Source organism: Polyodon spathula, chromosome 1 (assembly GCF_017654505.1).
Source record: "Polyodon spathula isolate WHYD16114869_AA chromosome 1, ASM1765450v1, whole genome shotgun sequence".
NCBI lineage: Eukaryota > Metazoa > Chordata > Actinopteri > Acipenseriformes > Polyodontidae > Polyodon > Polyodon spathula.
In genome coordinates, this window is record NC_054534.1 from 84,957,935 (window position 1) to 84,982,556 (window position 24,622).

Here is a 24,622-nt window from a genome sequence, read left to right on the forward strand (position 1 = left end):
AAGAGCAAGCTTGACATGACACACACAGAAGGGAGAAGGTTAAACCCAGACCAAGAGTATATGAAATGAAAAAAATACGGATTTAAATCAGATTTTATTTTATTTTATTTTTTTAATTCAAATCTATTTTTTACATAATGTTTTTGCTTGAATCATGCTGTCTCTACCTGCATTCTGAGCAAAATAATGCATTATTACTTTGAAGTCAAACAATATTTAAAAATATGCAAATATCCGAACAAGAAAATTCTGTTTTCGTCCCAGATCGATTGATCTATCTATCTCGATATATGGCTTTCACATCTACCCCAGCAGTATGTTGAACAAAATCTTTCAGTTATTCTTCCAGTGCAATATACAACAGCAGACTACTTTACTATATTATACTACTACATTATATTATTTGCCATCACAGTGACGATTGCAAGTGGTCAGAGGCAGCGTTAACTCAAATGAAAAATAGTCCCCATTTACTTCTAAAACAGAGTAGTTACCAATCGTTGTAGTCAATGTTCAGTATGCAAATAGGACAAAAGTGTGGTAGAAGCATTTTTTTGGACAGTGAAAAAGTCGTTTTTTTGAATGAATTGATGTCGCACTGCAGTCGGAAACAAAAGAATGTTTTGATTAAACAAACAGTTGGAAAACAATCTTTAAGGAATTTTGGGATGGACACTGATGAAGAGAGGGCATAATAGCCTATCATTATTTTTAATGATGCCTTACTGCATCGTTTCTTTGTCATAGTTTGTTGGGAACTGGGTATGCTGCTTCGTGATGCCTTAATCAAGCAGACAGTTACACTTTGGCGAGGAGGAGGAGGGCTGGTGTTTGATGTAGAAAGCAGGGTGAGTGGAAGGGGATGATGTCACAAAGAAACATGCAAAAGAAAAATTTGAACAGGCATTTATTAGTTGCTTCAACTCATTTGCATCAGAAAGTGTATTTAAAATGCATGTTTTGATAAAATCTTTTTAATGTTGCCTTCACTTATCTGCACAGTACACTTAGAAACTATATGTACATGTCAAATAAATGCAACACCTGCAGTTTACAGGTACAGTAATGTTCTGTTTATAAGACACCAACACTGACAATTATGACACTATAATGTGTTTGTCACATTATATTAAAATTAGGCTATTCTAAATAAACTGGCAATGTTATATAGTACATATGTAAAATAGCTTGGTTTTTAAAAATAAATTGATAAATGACTTGAGTAAGGAAAAGTGTAAGAATGTGTTTAGCAAAAAAATCTAGTTAGAACCCATATGTGCAGTAGCTAAAGCAATTCCATTTGACAAGTTGATTCACACTGGGTGGGGAGAGGAATGCATGAATAAGTGGTTTGCACAGAATGAAACAGAAGATCCACATCTATCCAGTGTCATATTGTAGAAAACATGATGATTCAGTGGAAAGGGGGGTTAAATCTGAAATCGCTTTTTTCTGTGCATCAAGAAGGCAAACAGTTACCACATTTCTAAGAGTTAAAAGAAATGTATATTTACACCAAGTGTTTTTTTGTATATGCAAATCATAACAAGTTTATTTGAAAGAGTACTGTAGCCCGGGCCGGCACCAGGCTTTTGTGGGCCCAGGCAATAGACCTCCAGTATGCCCCTCCACCCACTCCCAAATCAAATATTTTTCTAGTAAAAAGGTTTTCAGTAAAAACAAATAAATACCTGTAGCACACTTTTTACTATAGCCTACCGGTAACTCAATAAACCATCCTGCTGCATTTTATACATTAGTAAATAGTAAAATATCATTTAATTTTCAATCAAAACTAAATGATTTTAGCACATTCTTTTTTATACCTGTAGCCTACTTAGTACACAATTAACAGAACACACACTTCACAGAAATAATCATTTTTAAATTTCCATAGAAAATTTGACAGTGTACTTATTGCAGGTTTTTTATTTATTTTTTTTAATATAATTTGGAGGTTCAGCAGATTTCATTTTTGAAATTTTAAAATCCTAGAATTACTATAGGTGTTATGATAATAGTCTATGATAATGAGGCTCGACAAAACGCTTGTCAAATGAAAGTGCCAATTATAGAACGTCTAACTGGCAGAGTTCTATAATTGTATGTCGAGATCAGCCAATAGGTTTCAGCTTTACTAAGAACTGGGAAGGGCAGAAGCCAATAGGGAGTGAGAAGAGGTGGGACTAAGGTAACAAGACGCAAGCAGGAAAAGAGAAAAGAAAAAAAGATGGATCTAAAGTTTCACTACATGCATACAGTTTAGTTAAAACTAAACGTTTCTAGCCCTAAAGGCTGCTTGAGTAAGAAAACTGGTACATGTACTCATATTTGCCATTTCATTTATGAATGTGTGCGAGGCCCCCCTCTGGTCGGGGCCCCGGGCATTTGCCTCCCGGCCCTGACTGTAGGGATACAAGTTTACAATCACGTATTCCACATCATATACAAAGTAGTAATACTACATGCGCAGAAAAAGAAAAAGAAAAAAAAGTGCCAGCAATTTCAGACTTCATGTTTATTTGTTTTAGCCTCTGGATATTTTCTCCAGCTACAGATCCGCACACCTCTGCCCGGGCTTGCTCTCTCCTCTTCGTCTGTGTCGACACGCATCTCCTGTTATTACAGCCCGCAGTACGAGCAGCTGCAGAGCAACACGCCACCTCCACGGCACTCAGCTGCCTTGTAGCTATAATGAACATGAACATCGCGGGCATCATCTTCCCTGGTCACTATCTTTAGCACAAACAAGAACTTGAACTCTCCCTGCAATCAATTGTGAAATAAGCGCTGACAATCGTTTATTTAAATATGTTTTACAAATGGTTTAGAGAACATGTTTGTGTAAGGGTTTCCATCATCTTTTTAGCACAGAAAATAAATACTATCACTGCCAATGGTATCTTTTTATTTTAATAATAATAAATGAAAATAGACAGCTCCTGACCTTTTACATAAATAAAATAAAAGCACCTCACATGCTTGTCATGAAAAGTACTATTGTATTAAAAAAAAAAAAAAGTAAAATACATTTGTTTTCCATATTTCCAGAAACAATTTAAATGAGGAAATACAGTTTGATTGAGTGATTGAGTACGCTAGAAAGATTCTCTGAACAATACATTTCATACTTTATGGGGGCGACAGAATATGGGGGGGGGGGGGGTCAATGCTAGTTCTGTGTCACCAGCAAAACATACAATAGTCATTATCTAGTTGAACTGTCACTGTACTTAGTAGTAGTCCTGAATTTTACTTACTGTACACATGGTCGACTTTTGTCAACCTTGGTAAATGCGTTGCTAAGAAACCCATTCATTATTTCTCAGTCTGCACGGTACGTGAAAATAGGCCTAAATGATGAACGTGCATTTACAACTGCTGTAGCACCCACTGACTCTGCCTCTATGGTTTATTTATATAATATCAAATCACCATAACTATTTTCATTTGTGCTGTAGCATGCTGCATTTATCAATCTCTTCAACAAAAGCATTGCTTACCTTCAGGATATTCGAGCCATTACTGCAATCGTACAGTACATTATAAAAATGACTAACTCAGTTTAAGCTTTTGGTATTCATGAGCTTCAGCGTGCAACTCCTGCTGGTGAAACACTGTATTTCAGTAGTAATCTGTGACAAACTAGTTTCTAGTCAGATAACGCCCTCTAGTATGCTATACAGGACAGGTTAACTAAACCGCATATCACATGAACTTCAGTTTTACCTGAGAGCTGCCTCATATTTTGCTGGTTTTATAGCTGGTTTTGGAGACCACTGTATATTGGCTTTAATAGGGACCAATTTTCATTACCTGGTGCTATTCCAGGTGCTAAAAAGTGACACACTGGAGTTCTCAGAAATAGAGAATTCTAGAGGTAAAGTGATTAGAAGTAATAGCATATTCCAGGAAATAGATGTCCTGAGAATCTAGTCAGCACATACTCAACGGCTGGCCTGTCGGACCAGATCCAAGAAACAACATTTATTCCCAGACAACTGCTTCCTACTGCCTACCGTTACTATTGCATTATATAAATCAATTATGCATGGTGCTGTGATGAGGTTTCTTTAATCTTTCTCTTTTATCCAATTACATTGCCCAACAGTGCACAGTGGGAGAGTCAGAACGCCTCCCACAGACACGCCGTATGTCTCGTCTACACTGGAGTTTTGTTCAGGTTTTTTTTATACAAATGTGAAATCTGCAAGTTTGATGTCTACCTACCAGGGAACTTAAGTCTGCAGAAACTGCACGAACACCCCACAAACACACACACACATTCACAATAAGCATGAAATAAGCTGAAAACTTTATCATGGTGTTCTGAATAATGTTTTTTTAGCAAAACAAGCACTGGCATGAGAATGTACTGTAACAAGTCAGCTTGAGAACACTTGCTACTCTGCTGATTGTACCTCTCAGAACATTAAGAACAGCCCGCTGACCTGCCTTAGCAATCAAGTACAAAGCATGCAAAACAGATGTGTGGCCCTCCACACTAAAGATACAGGCCCAGATATTCAAAGCAATGCGCAATCCCCTCGCAAAATTTGTGCCTCACAAAATGAGTGCTTCTGCACAAAAACTGATGTTTTTCAGCACGGCACAAAACAATCACATGAAGTTGGAAAATAGCAGTTTCTTGCTCAATTCGCAGATGTGTTTGTGCCTCACAAAACCACCTGCGCATTCATTACCAATATCGCAAGAATGCACAAGAGCTACGCGTGCATGGGCAGAATTGGAATACTACACAACAATGGACTTTTAACAATACACTGCCAAGCAGCTATCATAGGTGTACAGTACATACCAATATTTCTCAGACAAGTCTACAGTCAAATGTAACCTGCACATGGAATGCAGAATCAAAACTCCACTCTGTTTTACAGAAACGTACTTTACTTTTAAACATGTATTAAAACTAGTGATGCCACAATTGTTCTTTTGAATATAATCACTATATAGATGTGGCCAGAACCTTGTATGATCGCTGGGTGTTTTCATTGTTGTATTACCTCAGAAAGCGCCTGCACTTCACTTCAGTGATTGGATAAGTGAGTGTTGGAGTGATGTGCATAGAGTTTAGGCTTGCTTTTTAAAAGTGTTTTGTGCCTCATAAAACTGGTTTTGTGCTTGGCGCATAATTTCAAACATGACAGGACCTCAGAAACTGTCGGCCACTCCCGCCAAACTGTACTATGCAGACATTATATTCGTGCACAGCGCAAAACGGATTGTGGCACGCAAAAAGAAGTTTCGAAGATGGCGCATTTGCGCATAACGTCCATTTGAGCGGTGCGCAAACCTCATAAGAGGATAAGAGTTCTATATTTTTAACAGTGCTGTTCCCCTGTAAAATCCACATGTCAAATCCAAGGAAATGCATGGAGTAGGTTTAGGATATACTTCTATTATTAAAATGGACAGGACAACTCTGCTACCAAAAGAACAGTTCCAACCCAAAGCACAACTCGTGACCTTTAACTTGCACAGCCACCAACCCAGCTCTATATATGGTTTAGATAGGCCTCGTTTCCACTGCCTTCCCGGTACACAGTAGCTGAGCTGGACAATCAGGGTAAGGCGTAGCTGGAAGGCGTTTACACCGACACTCAACTATACTCAGCTACACCTCAGGCAATGCAGTTTCATATCTCATAACCCAGAGGACCAATATGTGCTGAACAGAAGGACGTCAAAAGAAAAACAGTTTTCAACAAAGGCGTCCGTTTTCCACCACTTTTCTCTTATTGCATGACAAAACCTCATTAATAAGTCTACTGACAGCTGTCTAAAAAGACCAAAAATAAAAACAGCCACAAATGTTTGTTCAGCTTCACACACCTTTTCTTGTTTGCACATATTCAATCAATACCACATTACCTTTTACTGTCACACTACTACTTCCTTTGTGAGCTATATCTGACAAAATCTGACTTAAAAGATGTCTGTCTGGAATGCAGACAGACATCTAACTTCCCCTCATACAGACCGTCAGGCTCACCTATACTTGAAAAAAGGCAGTGCAAACGAGGCATTACTGTAGGTTGTAAATGTCTTTGAAATAGAAACCTTATGAGCCCTTTCTTCCCTTAAAACAGTACCACACCTTATAACATACATTTTTATTGGTTTGCTTGCTTGGAAACATAAAAACACACACACACATATATATTTTACACACACACACATACACACACGACAACAAAATGTAGCCACCATGACAACACAACAAACAGCAAACAGTTATTTCTGGCCAAGGATAATTACTTTCAATCTCTAAGCAAATTATACACTCACCTGTATCCTCCAACACAGGCAATCCTGACACACAGGGACTTAGCTACACAGATGTTTATCCTTTTTTCAGGAGTCATGAACAGACTTAACATACCCATTAAAGAACAGCCTGGAGCCTGAGCTGTTTGAGCAACAGGATCACAACATGCACAAATGGGCAGTTCTGTAAGCACCATTTTAAAAGCCCAACCCACACACCCCTTCAAACTTTTCTTGCAGATTATCTTTTCTTTAGTCAGAACCAAACACTTTAGCCTGCTTCTGTTAACAACTCAGAAAATGGGTTTCTGAGGAATTTCTGTGTGATATGAATTTACTACACCGTGGCTCCCAGCTTCAATAAATGACACAGTTGTACTTCGACAATTTAAAGTCTCAGATTGTCCAAGGCATTTCGTAACTGTTTGAATCCGTAACTAACAGGAAATCATAAAAAAAATACACAATTAGGCAAATTAAAACAAAAAAAAAACACAACATCCTGGTCTAGTAGACAGGAGTGATTTTAGCTAGACTAATAGAAGGTTTTTGAATATTAGTTACCATACTGGTGCTCCAGCTGCAATGAATGCATAAAAGTTATTTCATCGTACATCCCATCCACTTGTGCAGCTTAACTATTAAAAGCAAGGATTTAAATAAATAAACGGTTTTCTTTAGCGTAACTAACTTTATATCCAGTATTGAGCTCAATGAATGTGGTTATTCGATAAATTATCTAACTGTAAATGCTTTCTGTAAGAAATCTCCTATATATGTGATAAAACACTGTCCATTTCAAAAGCTGAGGAAAGAAAAGCACTCACTCTGACTGGAGGGCTCCTTGCCTGCATCCTTTGCTGCTGTCCGTTCTGGTTACTTTGGAGGTCTCGTATGGCGCTGCTTTGTGTCCGCGCCACACTACTGCTGCTGCTATTGTCGTTGGTGCCGTTGCCACTGCTGCCCACTCCTGGTTTCCTCGGTCTCTGTTTAATGCCATCCAGTAGTCGGACCAGCAGGATGTTACTGGGGAGCTCTTCCACACTGCAGTCCACCAGAGTCCTGCACTCTGGGCAGCGCAGCTCACTCCTGGAATTCAGAATCCCCTGCAGACATCGCTTGCAGAACGTGTGCTGACACGACAAGACCTTTGCAGTAGCATCAAGGCGCTCTAAGCAAACAGGACACTCCAGCAGGTCCAACAGGGCCGATTCATCCATTGCTGGGCTCTTCATGGAACTCTACGACGAATGCAGTAATCGCATGCAGAGTCTTGTCCGTTGCAATAACTGGATCATGTCACTTCCATGCCTCTTTCACCATATAATGGCCATCTCCAAAATAAACAATGAAATTTGGATTTAACTCACTAATATAACATGACTAAAACATTTAATATGTACAAATAGTCAAGTCAGAAGAGAGAGAAAAGAAAAACGTCAGCAGTGTAAAGATGTGACATCAAAATGCTATTAATGCAAGGTAGTTTAGACCTGTTACACAAAACGATGGCATTCTAATACTTGGATGAGCTAAGGCAACAATGCATTGGAATCGCCACTATCAAAAAGAAAACGCTGCTAAGAACTGTGGAATATGCTGAAGGTCAGGAACATACCAAAAAGAGAAACATTTCTTAATCACGTATTGCTACGGAGCTACTACAGGTGCCAGTCTATAATTGCATTAATAACAGTGTACTACTGTGACTGATTTCCCTTTACTCTTGGAATCTGGGACTACCTGCACAACTGAGATTCCAACCAAACTGCTTGTTCATGCGTCAAACCAGTACGGATTCAGTCTATATTAAGACTTGACGATTAATGTTCAAACACTTTCACTCCGACCAATATAAATACAAGCATGTCAAACCGCTATTTACAGAAGTAAATAATTCCCATAACCATTTCATAGTTTATATGGATACAGTATGTACATTTCCAAACATTACAAGCCCACAGTACACCGATATGTGCAATCATTGGTCTAGATTATCACAGTAGTGCAGCATGCACTGTGAAGATGACACGAACGTTTTGCACCAAATTCTTATTCTGGATCTTGGGTCCATTCTTTTTTACAGAGTGACAACTAATTTTTACACCAATTAGTCGCTATCAATTAAGACTTGTTATGACTACCAATTGCGTGACTAGATATTTGACTACAAAAAAAAAAAAATCTGGGCTTTGGTTTATAGAAAAGGTTTCATTAGATGAGATACCTACAATCACAGAAAAACATCGGGAGTAGTCATAACACTTTATATAATAAAACAAAAAATCCAAACTTGAAACAATAAAATAAAATGTCTACACATATAAATACTAAAGGTTATATCTGATATTATACCACACAAACGAATAAAGTATGTAAATACCCTTGTAAATATATTCCCGGCAGTGTCACACAATTTCTTTTTCCTGCTGCGTAAGTAGCAATCCAAAGCGACTATTGGCGACAATCAAGTCTCCCCCGGCAGACGAGTATAAAAATGTTAAGTAAACCTGATTAGTTATAATAAATAAATAAATAAATAAATAAATGACAATGAAATCGTATCAAGCAAATAATTAACACGAGTCTTTTGAAGCTTCTAAATTTAAATAGAAAAAGAAAATGCTAAACATCGGGTCTTACTTAAAGCCTGATTGCACTGTACAATCTACTACCAGAAACATTCCACAAAGCGTTGCATTTGACAGCTATCTTCCAGGTGTAAACAGTGACCAAACCGCATTTTCAAAAGCTTTCATTTACACAGCAAGATAACGCAAACATTAGAATGCGGCAAGAATTTTTTTTAAATAAGTTTCAATAATGTTGCAAATTGAACAAACCAAAGCAAAAGTTGTGCTCGTAATACAATTCAATTAGATTTTTTTTTTTTAAAGGAAAAAAGTCAATAGTATATATGTGCGATTATTAAATATAAAGATACAAAAATATTTTAAAACTTACCACTCTACTTAGGGCCTGTTGGTTTACCCCCTCTCCCTCTCTCCCAACAAATCTCTCCTAGACTTTGACTACTTGAGAATGAATCCACCAAAACCCAACAATCGCTTTTTTTCTTCTTCACAAAATCCGTAATTTATTTATTTTCACACAACACAGGGCCTAATATGAACATAGCGTATTCGCTTGAAGCTGGATATATCAAACATGTTATATAATTACAAGATTTTCCGATTTATTACAGAAAAGCGAAAGCAAGAGAGACTCGTCGCTGCTACCCGAACGCCATGATGAGCTCAATTGATTTGATGGGATACTGAACCCAGACCTTTTATGCCCATCCGCTCGGTCGGTTACAAAAGTAAACTCCCTTATGTTTTTACTGAAAAATAATTATGACCGTCACATCTTGTTTTTCACAACAGCACGAAAGAATTTTCTAGATGTGATTTAACCAACTGTTAAACACTTATGTGAAATAGTTCTTGTTATAACATATTTTCGTATATACTCTGAAGTGAGGAAATTGCATACAGTTTGTAAAAAAAATAATTGCAATACATTTTATCACTAGGAGGCTATGAGGGGGAAAGGCCTAGTACGTTGCTTACTTTGACACTTTACATTTACAGTATTTTCCATGAAATGAGCATTACTACTATTTTAATTAAAATGTATTTATGGTTACCTCCCGCACGTTTCGTTTGAAATAGTGTGATTTTGGGGGCAGGGCTTTGAGTTGAAATCTGAGGCATAGCACGGGGGCCGGGCCAGGGGAGGAGCAAGGCAAAAATTTTTGTTGGGGAAAACTAGCTTGTCTTTTCCTCCAGGCACATCTCTTATACGATATCATAAGAGTTGACGAGTAACAGCATGTGCTACCATGTCCTTTAACATGGTTAATGAATTCAAACATATAACAGTTATACACTATTTTTAAGCAGCATTTGATTATGTGTGTGTGTGTGTGTGTGTGTGTGTATATATATTAAATACAACTATAGAAATGGCTTAAGGATCAGGGAAACTAGTTTTATTTTTGCCATCCAGTCACTCCTATTCGTAACATGTTTGGGTGGGAAAGAGCTGGCTTTATTGGTCAAGTTATACTGATGATTACAATAAACAGATTGTTTTAGTCTATAATCTACTTCTGTAGGCTACCTGTGGCAAGCTTGTAACCACTTGCTGGATGTCTCCCTGCGTGTTTCCTACAAGAGCTATTGAAGGAGTCTTTGTTGGGGACAAGAAGATATGACTAGATTCCTGTCCTCACTTGGGGTAGTTGAGTGAGGTTGACACATCACACTGCTGGGTCACTTTCTTAGCTGTCGTCATTCTTCAAGCATGCAGCCTATCATTAGTTTGCAGAAAATTATTTTTTTCTTAAAAGAAATATCTCTACTAATAAAGAATTAAATCTTCAACTGAACCGTTATTAAAAGACAAAGCTGTTTCTTCAAAAGAACAGGTCAGACTCAGAATGATTGTTTTTAATGGCCACTTAAAACACAAACATTGGTGTTGTTCACTGAAGCATTTGAAGGACAGAACTGAAATAGACTTTTTAAACCTGTTATCTCTAGCCTTGAGCTGTTTCTAAAATATATAAATTTACCGTGCAACAATAGGTTTTCTGTCCAAATATGCTCATCAATCATTAAAAGGTATTCCTGCTTGCAAAAATAAATAATACTCTATTATTTTGTATTGTTCTCTCTCATATACTACTGTAAATAAATACACAAGCTTCTGTATTCAAATGTGTAAAATAAATGATGAAACATATCAGCTGGGGTGAAAAATGGTAAAGCAGTTTTATTAATTCGTTATTTGAATTAGGTAATTCATTTTTTTTTATTATTATTTCCCCATCACTTAGCACTATGTAAAATCAATTTGATCTTTTTGATGTCAGAACTACACTGTTTGACTTGTCAAGAACACTGCAGGGAGAATGTTGCTCTACATTTTGAAAATATTTGTATTTACATTAAAACTGACTGAGTTGTGATACAAAATATATGCACGTTTGCATTAGGAGCTGCTGAAGATTCAATACCACTTGCATCTTCCATTTCCCTCCAGGGTTTCACGGAGGCACTGTATATTGAAACTGCTACAACCTAGCTGAGTACGTTATCAATCACTGCAGATGGTTTTTACATTTTAGTATTATGCAAATATGCCAGAAAAAAAGAAATAACACTTTTGAAAACTCAATAGCAGTAGCCAGTCAAACTAGACACACATAATACATACAGAATTGGCCGGGCCTAGCTATTTAAATGTCATCCCATTTTGACTACGCATCCCAGAAAGTGTTTTTAAATAGAGATATTTTACGGCTTCTGTAAATCTTGAAGCAAGCTGACATTAATCCCAGTATTTGTCATTTTGAACAAATTCGTGGAACCAGCAGTTTTTTTTTCACTTTTTTGTTCTTCTAAAACAACTCTATCAATGAATTAGGTTTAAGAGATTTTATTTCAACTAAGTGCTTGCTGAAGCCTAGTGCAGTGGATAACCCACAGCAATAATAAAGGAGACCACTGGCACCAATTAGCAGCTATGCTAATTTAGTACATTTTGGGGTACAAACGTTTTATCCTTGGTTGGTACCCATGAAAGATGCTACTTAAGGCTAGTGTACAATGAAATACATCCTATTGCTAAGGGGCAGAAAAGTCTACTTAAAGCAATTAGCTATCTGATGACCAAACAGGAAGATAGCAGAAGTGTAAAGGATTAAAAGAAATATCATTCTGTGCTTTGCAAGGGGCTTCATTATTTATTTATTGCAAGAGGCTGCATGTTTTAAATTGTAGTTGCCTCAGTAACCTTGCTTATAAAACAACTAAACTATAAAGCACTGTCATTTCAAATGGCAATAATCTGAAATGTTGAATAAATTACATCACGTACAAAAAAAATTAAAAAAATACCGAACGATGATATTTTTTTAAACCTCACATACTGTATGCTTATTTTTGCCTGGGACACTTCCAGCAGATCTCAGATAATGACGAATTGCTCGTTATGGCCATTAGTTATAGAGTAGAAAGTTACACTAGGTTACGGCACAAACTGGATCTTCACTAGTGAAGTATTTTTGTGAACATAAGATATAGCTTTTGGATATGTTTCCATGGAAAAAACTTACTTTGTGGTCAACTTGCGCAGCTTTTTAGCAGAAGGCTATGTACCTACCCTTTAAGCCGTACCCTGGTTTGGCCGCATACATCATATAGCGTGAGGAATGTGCTATACGAAGTAAATGCTACATTACATTCTCACAACAATGGAGAGAGAATGTGGAGTTTCTAACAACACGGAAACTTGCCAATGTAGACCCCATTCAAAATGGACCACATTTGAGACGCACACCTTTCCTGGTAGAACTCTGTCGGCTCCATCTGCTTCTGTACATCCCATTAGAACAGTTGGGGCCAGTGCCAAGGTTGTCAGTGTTGTAGGGCTTTTCAGAAACGAGAAGACATGTAACAAGAATTTTGATTAGTAAGCTAGCTATATAATTATCTTGTCGCAATCAAAATAATATCAGTTCTGTTATTACTTTGTGGCACAATTGATTGTAAAATTATAATTTCTCTGCTCAATAACATTGCAACTAGTATTTGGAATATAATTCCTGTGGAACGGGTTTAGTTGATTTAAAGTAACGATTTCATCGAACAGCACACAAGTGCCTGGTGGTGTGACAGGTTTTGCCACAGGTGAAACACCACAGCCCTGCTTCCTCCTTTCTGGCTGTTTTTTCCCTTTTTTTTTTTTTTTAAACACTCCTGCGTTTTTTTACCACCCGCAGTACCGTTTCTGGCCTGCATCTTGGAGGCGCTGTTGTCCAGGTTCTGACACCACGTGTGAACAAGCTGGCTTTAGTGGTGATGTCAGACCACAAAAGCACACACAGCACTGCGAGGTGAAATGGTGAATGCAACACGCTGCACGTATTTAATAAACATACAGAAAATAAAAGGTTGAGCAAAACACAAACACTGTTACCAAATAAACTGCGCGTGGGCCAAAACAAATAGTCAGACAGAGAAATGGTGGACGAACAGAACACAAGTACCGTGCTGGCACTTCCAGCACGCAAAATCAATTGTAATCCTAATAAATCTCCTCTCTCTAACCTGTTCTCCACACACCGAACACTCAACCCCGAGTGAGTGAAAACATGCTGCTTTTATGCAGCTGTACCGTGACTCAATTGTTAATCAATCATTCAACTGGAGTCTCGGTACAACTGCACGTGAATTAATAAAGTGCAATTCCCTGTGCTCACATATTATATTTTACCTGCACATGAAGTGCTGTGTAATCCTCGTGCCTAAATACAAATATACATTTTAAACACTCATGCTCGAACCCGTATTATATCCCATGTACCAATGACTATACACCAATATTAAATACACATAGGGGCGGGTCAACATTGCCACAAGCCGCCACACCATGTGACCAATCATCTTCATTTTCGCTCTGATGCAACTTGCCTTAGGTGTCTACCATCCTACCAAGTGTTATGAATTTTTGTGCAATTTTACAGACATACAAAAATTTGGCTTGGAAAATCTAATATGGCTGCCAAATCATGTGATCAATCAACTTCATTCTTTCATTGACATTCATTTCTCATAGTCTTCTACTACTGTATGAAGTTTAATCACTCTACTGCATTGTACCATAGAGAAAGACTGCAATATTTGCAACTTGACCATAGCTGAAATTTGACTGGCTCGTGGTGGCAGTGTTTTTTTTTTTTTTTTTTTTTTAAGGTAGCGACTTCCTTTGAACAAACTTGATAGACAACCTTGCCAAGGCCATGTATGCAAAGTTCCGAGTCAATCGGCATAATCGTTTCAGTGAAGCCGTTTAAATATTTGACAAATCCAATATGGCCGCCAAACAATGTTACCGATCGACTTCTCTTGAACCGTAAATCTAGGCCACGAGAGAAGTATAGGCACCAAGTTTCAGATCTCTGCTGTAAACCAGTTCGGAGATTTTTTTTAATTATAATATCGCCGCCGCACCATGTGACTTTTGACCTTCATTTTCGCTCTAACAAAACTTGCCTTAGGTTTCGATCACCTTTCCAAGTTTCGTGAGTTTCTGTGCAATGGTGTTGATTTTAGAGTTTTTTTTTTTTTTTTTTTTTTAAGAGCAAAAGAAAAAAAAATAAAAATCCTAACAGAAACAATAGGCTTCTCAGCCATTCTTTTGTTTGTCTGTTTACCATAATGTTGCTGAGCTGCTGTATTGGTAGTTGATGAATTTTCCTGTTTTCTCCATTGTCTTCCAGTTACGCTTTTAGTAAATGTATATCACTCAATGTCTTTTTTTCTTGAGGCAACATTTTCCTGATTTTCAACTGACACGTCTCTGTTTTCATCAGTAACATTTTGCGTGCTGTTATGGATTCAGTTAAGATGCCCATGCGACCTGTACAGAATAAACCTTAATCTTACAGCTGTACATAATAAAACTATATAAACTCTGGAAGTTCTGAAATAATCTATAGGGCTGCAAAAAGCTACTTTTGATGATAATAATAATAATAATAATAATAATAATAATAATAATAATAATAAGGCTAAATACTTGTCAATGGGCTAATGATTAGAAAAATGTATTGTTAATTTTAATATAAGACACTGGTAATTAAAATATAAATGAAACTTTAAATGTGCACTTACCGTGCTCATTCCTTGAAGAGCAGCAGAATTGAAATCATGCAGTAGTGTTGTACTACAAACATTCAATGCCGTCAATGTATTTGCCAGAAACAGATGGTTCTGTGCTTTTACCGATTCTTTTACCTGTGATATTCTGGATCATCAGAAAATAGATTTTTGCTCTTTTTGAAGCTTCAGTCAAAACATACCTGCTTCCGTTTGCAGATTACAACCACTAAATAAACGGTACGATTCTAGAAGCTTAAAATGTCCATTTTGCTTCAACTGATTGCACAAGATACGTGCGAGTCTACACTTACAAAAACGAAATTTTGCAAACCAAAAGGTAGAGTGAGTAACATGTGGTGAGTAACGTGCGTAAGGCTGCTGGTGTCAATGTCTGTAGTACAATACTGGCTAGTATCCAGTAGTTTTCAAACCAGATACAGTGCAATTACTGTACAGAATGGCTATGAGGTCATTCAAAACAACAAGGACAGGTTTAAAGAGAACCTTTATCCCGAGATATCACCATTGCTATGACATCACATAGCCCATTGAAATGAATGGGCTAAAGATCCTTGCCACAGAATAATGGAACTTACCTTGCATTGCTTAGTAGAGGTGAATGTACACCAGGGATACTCAATTATTTTAGTGAAGGCCCAGAATTCTTGGTTACCAGGTCAAGGTCCAGAACACATTTTCACTCTGACTCCCATCCCTATACCGACAATCAAACACAGAGCTACACAAATATAGTTTTTACACGATGTTGGTTTGAGAGTTCTCACTAGGTTTAAAAAGAGTTTTTGGGGGAATCAAAACTCTGTCTCATTTTTGCTAGTCTGCCTTCTTTAGTGATTTGTTACTGCAGGAGTTCTTTCCCTGCCATAACCATAGACTAGTATAACTACTGTATTCCTATGTGTCTTAGCAGAGCCAAACATTGTGTTTCACCATTGCAAAACCAAATTGTAGCAAGAAAAACTGAAGCACAAGAAGAAAAAAAAAATTGAACTGAAAAATCACTTTGCTTTCTCTTTCAAGTGAATTAAAAATAAAAACGCCTTACAAATAGTAATAATTAAAAAAAACACAGTATTTTTACATTCAGTACATTTATAGCAAGTACATTTCAGCAAATGCCCACAGTAAGTGGGAGAAGTGGCAGGTCCTCAAGTTACAGGTGAGCTCAACAAGAGCAATAAAGAGACAAAAGATATGTCAGAACAGAACGGAACAGTCAGTCAAAATCAGTCAGAACAGAACGCTGATATTAGTAATGTTCGTCTTGGAGAACGAATATCTGCACACAAAATGTGATCTGCAGATACAAGACAGGAAACATTTTAAATGCAATCAGCATAGTCATTGCTAAGCTTTGCACACGTAGCATATTTTGGTGGATCGTGGAATGATGTGACATCTGTCGTGGCCGGGGTTCTGTCCGCTGCACTACCATTGCTTGCAAAGTTTCATACACACAAGTAGTACAGTATGGCACCATATTGTGTGTTTTCCCCAGTCAGGAGTACCAAAAGTAACACAAATACTCTGACACATTGACTTTAAAAAGCTACTTAACAAAAATGGGCTTTGTAGCACTGGTACTTGTCAATGTTTTCATGGTCTTTGTGATAATAATAAGGTATGAAAATTGTATCAATTGCATATTTTCTAAAAAAAATAAAAATAAAATTACTAATGACGGTTGTTTTAATAGCCATAGAGAAGAGATATGTTGATCCACAGCAGTCAATGCACTGAGTTTTACTTCATTTGAGCTGCTAATACTGTTGACTTGTACATTTTGTTTCATTCATAGCTTGCACTGAGTATCTGCTACTTACTACTACAGCGACACATCTACTGTACCCTCACGTACCACTCTCATAAGCATTACACTGTCTGAAAAATTCACAGCATTTCCAATGTGAATGCAAGTAAAAACAGACTGGCACATTACTTGGTGGTCTGTTCAAAATTAACTAGCGGTCCAGATTTGGACTGGAGTCCGCCCACTGAGTACCCCAGCAATTTTTAAGTTGTTGAAACCAATTTATTAAAATTACATAATCCAAAATAAATTAAAGGTTTTGGTGTTACATTTTAAAGTCTTGTTCAGGATGTTAGTCTGTGACAAGAGTAATCCTCACCAAAGATCACCTCAAGTACTGGGATGGCTGAAGTGCAAATTAGACCATTCCTTTACATTGTCCAATTTTAAGAATGAGCAAATATAATGGTATGTAGAGTCGCAGGCAAAAGTATTGGGCAGTTAAAAAAAAAAAAAAAAAAAAAAAAAACCCCAGAGTGACTTCTATCACTTATATCGTTCTTTTTAAAGATAGATTTATATATATATATATATATATATATATATATATATATATATATATATATATATATATATAGCTTTTTAATAAAACTGTTACAATTTTTCCCCATTCTTCTAACAGACACAGCTTTGAGTTCTGCAATCAACTTTGGTTTCCTTTTTGCAACAGCAGCCTTCAAGTCAATCCACAACATCTCAACGTGATTCATGTCTGGGGGCTGAGATGGCCAATCTTTCATTTTTTCAGAAATTCCTTTGTAGACTTTGCAGAATGCTTAGGGTCATTATTCAGCTGGAATATAAACTTCCATCCAATAAGCCTTCTAGCACTGGGCAACAAATGAGACTGTAGAATTTCTTGATATTTTGCAGCATTCATTGATCCTTCTACAATTAAAATGTCACCAGTGCCTGAGGAAGAAAAACAAGCAAATACCACCACACAACCGCCACCATGTTTAACACTCGGCGTGATGAACTTTTCCTTAAAATTTCTTCTCTCTTCCTCCAAACATATAGTTGCTTTTTTCATGAAAAAGTTATTTTGGATTCATCCGCCCATAACTTTTTGTTGAAGAAAGACTTCAAGTATTCCATGGAAAACCTCAATCGCTTTCTTTTTTGTATTGTTTTTAACAAATGTTTGCATCTTGGACTTTCACCCATGGACACTCATCTTGTTAAGGTATCGTTGAATTTCCTGACCAATTCTTGTCAATTTTTTTTGCAGTAATTCAAGGATTCTGCCGATCTGATTGAACTATTCTTCTTCCAGATTTTGCAGAAATCTCTTGGTCTTCCACACCTGGAGCTAGTTGCAGTAGTTCCTGTTATCCTGTGTTTGTCAACAGTCCACAGTGCTTCTTGGTAAACCAAGTCTTTCTGCTATTTTTCTGGTAGCTTCTCCTTTTTTGTTTAGTTGTGTCACTGCCATTTTGAGATCGTTGCTGTATTCTTTAGTTTTAACTATTTGGGTTGCTTTTTTTTTTTTTTTTTTAAATCAGAAATTTCCAATTTATTTTTCAACACTTGATTATGTATATTTATTCTACAATTATCAGGTGCTGGTTTTCAATCATGATAATTGTCAAAAAATAGCAACAAATGGGTTTTATGCAAGATATGTTGATTGGCCAAATACTTGTCAATGTATGAAATTTGTTTTTGGATATTTTTCATTTTATGCGTTATGTAGTAATTTGTTGTTTCATTACATCTTTCAATATCTTTCAATAGAACAATAAGACATGACAAAGCATTATTTATTTATTTATTTATAACTGCCCAAATACATTTGTCTGCAACTTTATGTACACTGTACTGTATGTACACACACACAGTGATTTTCTTTTACTGTTTCTAAGTGATACAGAACACATTTCCTAAAATCTATGTAGCTGAAGGACTGGCCTTCTTGAGCCAATTCATGTAGCTCATTTATATTTTACAGGAAATTGTTACTGGAAGCCATCGTATATTGAACCTTCTGCATTAATGTGCAGGTGCTATAATGGTATTCAGTCTTTTTTTCAATTGCAAATTTTAGCTGCAGAATGTAGATTAAAACAGCAAGTTCATATACATAAACCTTGGGCACTACAGTGTTGCAATTAACTACTACTACTAAAAAAAAAGAAACATGTGCCTACTAATAAAGGACTAAAAAACACCAAAGAAACAAATTATAAAGAATTGTATGAATAAGTGCCAGGGATTTAATTCAGGTCAATTAAACCCACCCCCAGAAAATCTACCATAACTATTTCAACTGTACCAAGATACATTTTATACGAAACATTTGTATAATTGTGTATTTATTAGGAAATTCATAAAATTAAATGCAAATTAATATGTTTGAATAGATACATTTAGTGTGACTGGTTGTGAATATCAAGGAAGATTATTAGGTTTAGTTTAGGTAGGTTTAGACCCTTATAGTTGTGCCCCACCATTCCAGGCAAGGATCTCAAGGAGTAGAGAGCATCTGGAGTCTGGGGTGTGCGAGTATGTCTGGAAAGAGGGCTGGTAAATTGCCCATCAGATGTGGACAGAACTGACAGTCTTTTTTAGAAGCTCTAGCTTCTGAGAGTAGTTCGAGTAGGTAGCTTGTAACTGAATATGAAAAAACAAAAAACAAAAAAAACACAAAGTGTTTATTTAACAAAAATCAAGTATTTATTGTAATTGTTATAAAGATTTGTTGATACATAATACCATTAAAGATACCCCCTCTCTTTCTTTATTAATATTATAAGGTAGACAGATAGAGAAACATAACATTAAGTACACAGTCCAGGCTGCAGTCAACCAGTACTCTAGCACCCCACTGAAGTTCCCTTCCACACATAATATTGACAGAATAAGAGTTGGTAAGTGTCAAAAAACATGGAATTCAAAAGTCTTATTACTCAGAATGGCTGTAAAGTTTGAACACTTTTGAAAAGTGTGTAGCCTAAAGCATTTGGAAAATAGATACCTGAAACTGTGAAAAGTCTGAACTGCAGTTATGTTTGGAAGATTGGGAGTGGTTTTAAAAGTACCTAAAACTGAGCAACAAGAATATCCTGTACAACAGGTAACCCCTTTACTAGAGTCAATACTTCGTACACATTGGTGATCTAATTATTAATAAATATTAAGGCTAACCTGCCTGTATTAGTACATCCATAATTACACTTTGGTTAGATATTACTTTGTAAATGTATATTGCAACTAAGGTTATAATAAAAGGGAGTGCACCTTAGCAAAAGTGAAAACAAAAAAAAATAAGGGGGCCATTTTAATGATCTTAACAGTGGCAGATAATACAACTGCCATTAAATTCATAAACTTTGTATTACAGCAGAATATTTCAAATGTATTTACTGATGCTAATAAAGTGGATGAAATGATTCATATAAAGCTAAAGGCAGCAGTATTTTGATCTGCCACTGTTTGTATACTTAAAATAGACTCCAAATTTAAAACACAATATTATTCTGAACTGTGACCTTTAAATTTCACCATGCAACAAGCACAAGTCTGTGCCATCAAAAAGTGCTTCTAAATCTAAAGCCTTCATAAGAATCTTCTTACACAAGAGGAGTTCTGGGTAACATCCACTGCCTGCAGATAGTACAAGTGTGTCGGGGACTGCCAAGAATTGCTTCTATTCATCATTGTCTGTTGGGGCGGGAGAACCAAAACATAATAAACAAATCAGAAAAAATAGCAAGCCATTTAACCTCCCAGTGAAAAACATTGGGAACCTACTTCAAAACAGACATACATTATGCATGTTAAGATTTTTTTTCAGTGAAAACAAATGTTCTGAGTTGATACTTTTTTTTTTTTTTTTTAATTCACAAACAATACAAAATCAGGGAATTGTTGCAGGAATTAGTGATTCTCTGATCAGCAGCTAGGTTTGGTCTTGAAGCATGACATCTCAGAAATGGATAACATCATAAAACTAGCTGCTGGCATTGACAACAATGCCTTTACACAACCCTTTTAAAATTGACTTGGCTTATCATCATAATTGTAACTTGTGTGTACATGACAGTATACGCACGCGCACTCACACACACACACACAGTACAATGTTTCATGTGATACAACACAGTATTTAAGGACGAAAACAAATACTCAGGAGAAAGTCTTCGAATTAGTAAGCTATTTAAAGAGCTTGCAATTCACATGGTCTACTTAATTTAATCCTATCTGTAGTCATTACCAGCCAATCCTTTTATTGCTAATTGGACAACACATTTCACTCAGTGGCTTTTGAGTAAATTAATTAATGTTCTGGGCTGCTCAGTAAAGTAATGTGTACACACACACACATACATACATACACATATCACACACACACACTGCATATATATATATATATATATATATATATATATATATATATATATTTTTTTTTTTTTTAACGCAGTACTTGGAGTGCTGTACAGACATTCTATGTTGTATCCGTGCTCCGAGATATGAATGTACTAGCTTTAAATCTTTTTTTAATTTTTTTTTATAAACATATTCTCACTTTGTTGATCATTAATGAACATTTACATACTGCAGGTGTTGAGCGATTGAAAATGAAACATTTTGTGTTTAAACTGAAAGTGATGGTCTCGAGGAGTCGAACTGGGTCAAAGTTAAAGTATATTTTTCTCTAGAGGAATTACCACTTTTTGACGTCACTACTGTGATATTATGCCAGATTTGGCTGATGAAACTGGGAATCGTCTATTCACCAATTCCATTGAAAGTTGTTTTACAATACTACCTTTTTTCGTTTTTTCTTGCATTGTTAAAACTATGCATTTACGTTTACTTGACGCCATGTTTGCAGTCACAACGGCACAGACCTAATAAACTGAACCCGCGAATGTGTAAAAGAATGCATACTGTATAGAACACCTGTAGTTTTCTTCCTTTTTTTCAAGCATGGTTAATCCGCCCGCAGATAACTGAAACCTTAAAATTATCACTTGCTTTTAAAACAATATAGAAAACTAAATACATTCTGGGGTACATGCTGGTGCCTACTTAAAATCCATGTAAATTGCAGATATAACTATAAATCACATGAGTGCTCTTTTTTTTTTTTTTTTTTTGCAAACGCCCATTGTTTAGGCCACACATAATCCAGTTCAAATGGGAGGTTTGGGATTAGAATCCCAATTATTTCTGTCTGCAATATAATTTTAAAGACTACCAACCAGAACCAGGGCTGTTGCATTAGTTATTTTTGTAATTCAGCAGCAGCATGCTTTTTATTTAGTGACACGTACACTAATGAACCCATCAACACAGTAATAAAATAGTTACTGTACTGGCAGATTCTGTTAACATTAACAGTGCTACAATGAGTTACTGAAATCACAAGTAGATGTCTAATTGTTTTATTGAGCACTGGCTATTACAAAGGTCGCTGTGCACTTCAATATATGGGCTTTTTAAAATGACTCGCCACATGCATTGTTGGACCAGAATGCATTATTCTAAAGGTTTTTAACAATGAATGATTGAAACCAAGTGTCCGAGATCAAAATATAAGCCTTTTCAAACTACAGTTACATTATTATAAAAAGGTAGGTGAGGCTGCCACCGTAATTACTATATGCCAACACATCTGACATGTATAAGTTATAAACAAAAAAAAACAAAAAAACACACACCTTTATAAAAAACTGTGTTATACATACACACATTCAGATTAATTCATAAACAAACTTACCAGCTCTTGGAAACTTATGAGAGCAGATTTTTTTAAAGGCAGCTTCTATTACATGGACAAGAGGACTGGCCCATCCTGATTTATGCACATTTCTATGAAAACTACAAATTGTTATATATTTTGTATTTCCATTCCAGACTTACCCTCCTGATAGGCTCCATCAGCCATAACTAGATGAAGGATCTTGGGATACAAGTTCTGATGTTCACTTCCCAGAATGTTCTGCACAATGTTGGAACCAATATCAATATTTTCATCTTCATCTTCATGAATAGCCTTACATACACACACCAAAAAAAAAATAAAAAATGCAAGAGTTGATTTTAATGCAATGGACATGACTTAAGTGGGTCACCAATTATTTATTTATTTAGCCTAAACTATTTACAAGATTGGCTTAGAAAGATATCACAGAAGCTTTCAAAGTTAATAATGTCATGAAAGGTTTAAAAAGACAGAAATGTTTTGAGTGTAATGTTCCCATGCTAACACCTGATGTAAACGATCATATAGTACAGAGCTTCTCAAACTCAGTCCTGGGGCCCCCTGTGGCTACTGGTTTTCATTCCATCTGAGTTCAATTACTTAACTAGACCCTAAATTCAAGTGATAATTTGCTTAATTAGACTATTTGTTTTGTTTTTGTTTTTTTTACTTGTTTTCAATTTGTTTTGCTGTTCAAGTTACTTATCAAATGTTACAGCTATCTTGAAAGATGCAACTGTTTAAGAGCAGAAAACGTAAAAAAGGTACAATTAAGCAAATTATCAGTTCAATTAAGGGTCTAGTTAAGTAATTGAAAGCTCAGTTGGAATGAAAACCAGCAGCCACAGGGGGTGCCCAGGACTGAGTTTGAGAAGCCCCGATATAGTACATTATACTCGAGAACAGGGGTCTCCAACCCTGTTCCTGGAGGAGAGCTACTGTGGCTGCTGGTTTTCGTTTCAACCAATCTTACTTAATTCAACCAATTATTGGCTTAATTAGTCAAGATTAACAAGATTGTCCCAGATCTTTAGCCACTGATGATGTAAAGATGCCTCTAAAACCTGCCGGATAGGGGCTCTCCAGGACCAGGGTTGGAGACCCCTGCTCTAGATTAAATCGGAATTTATATTTTCAGGCCATTATAATATTGTAAGTAAATGCATCCTTTAGTGAGTGGATGCCTCAGTATGGGGCTCCAGTATAAGCAACAGCTACACAGAAATTTGGAGCCTCTATAACACACCCATTACAGTGCAATACATAAGAGGCATAGCTGTATTCGAAAATACAGACCCCAATACTGCAATCTAGGCTAGCTATCTTGAGCCTACGTTTTGTCTGTGCAATACCACAAACTACAAAGTCTAATTCCAAATCCATTGTATTCATAGACAGACACTTAGTTAGACATGAGAGTGTTGTAACAGCATACCTTTATTTTATTATAAGCCTCTATGAAGTTCTCAAAACCTATCTCTTGCTCCAAATTGAGTCTGAGCTCTTCCAATCGACTGAAAATACTTTCTTGATCATCAGCATCGCTTGCAGCATCTTCATCAGTGTTATCTATATAAAATAAAAGTCATGACGTGATACACTTGCAAAGAGTACTTTTCAATTGGTTTCATTATAAATATTGGAGGCTAAAATGAAATTGTTCAATTTAAAACATGCTCTCCCAAATCAAAGGCAGGACATGGGTTGATTAAAATGGTTCTAGGTTTGCTGGGGTTTAAAAGAGAGATCATTTTATTTATTTATTATTTTACTAAACCTGAAGTGCGGCTCCTTATACTCATGCAAGTTAATGTGCTTGACTTGTTTAAAAGCTTGAGCATTAATATCCCAGCAGGCATTGCTTGGGGCTAGAGGTTCACATATTTAAAAACTGACTGAGTAGTATCTAGACCCCCCCCTTGTTTATTTAATACAGTCCAGCTTCACTATAACGAACCCTTCTTATAAAAGGACCCGCCTTTAACGATCCAAGCAGCAAGAACCGTTTTTTTTTCAATGGAAATTAGCCCTATTAGCACAATCACTTTTACAACATCTACCTGGATAAAACGATCTTGGTAGTGACTGACAGTGAACTTTCTCCAGTGCGAATGTGTTATT

General features: G+C 36.4%; 2 protein-coding genes across 2 annotated transcripts in view; both read right to left on the reverse strand.

Annotated features, from left to right (window-relative positions):
* The window catches only part of sh3rf1 (SH3 domain containing ring finger 1), a 71,048-nt gene extending 61,510 nt beyond the window's left edge, over nucleotides 1–9,538 (reverse strand). The window contains exons 1-2 of the mRNA XM_041264630.1: nucleotides 9,253–9,538; nucleotides 7,116–7,622 (exon numbers count right to left, since the gene is read on the reverse strand). Coding sequence (XP_041120564.1) covers nucleotides 7,116–7,523 — 408 coding nt within the window. The 5' untranslated portion in view covers nucleotides 7,524–7,622; nucleotides 9,253–9,538. The remainder of the gene's footprint in view (nucleotides 1–7,115; nucleotides 7,623–9,252) is intronic.
* A 9,907-nt stretch (nucleotides 9,539–19,445) lies between these two features.
* The window catches only part of nek1 (NIMA-related kinase 1), a 56,062-nt gene continuing 50,885 nt past the window's right edge, over nucleotides 19,446–24,622 (reverse strand). The window contains 3 exon segments of the mRNA XM_041264642.1: nucleotides 19,446–20,454; nucleotides 22,660–22,792; nucleotides 23,937–24,070. Coding sequence (XP_041120576.1) covers nucleotides 20,441–20,454; nucleotides 22,660–22,792; nucleotides 23,937–24,070 — 281 coding nt within the window. The 3' untranslated portion in view covers nucleotides 19,446–20,440.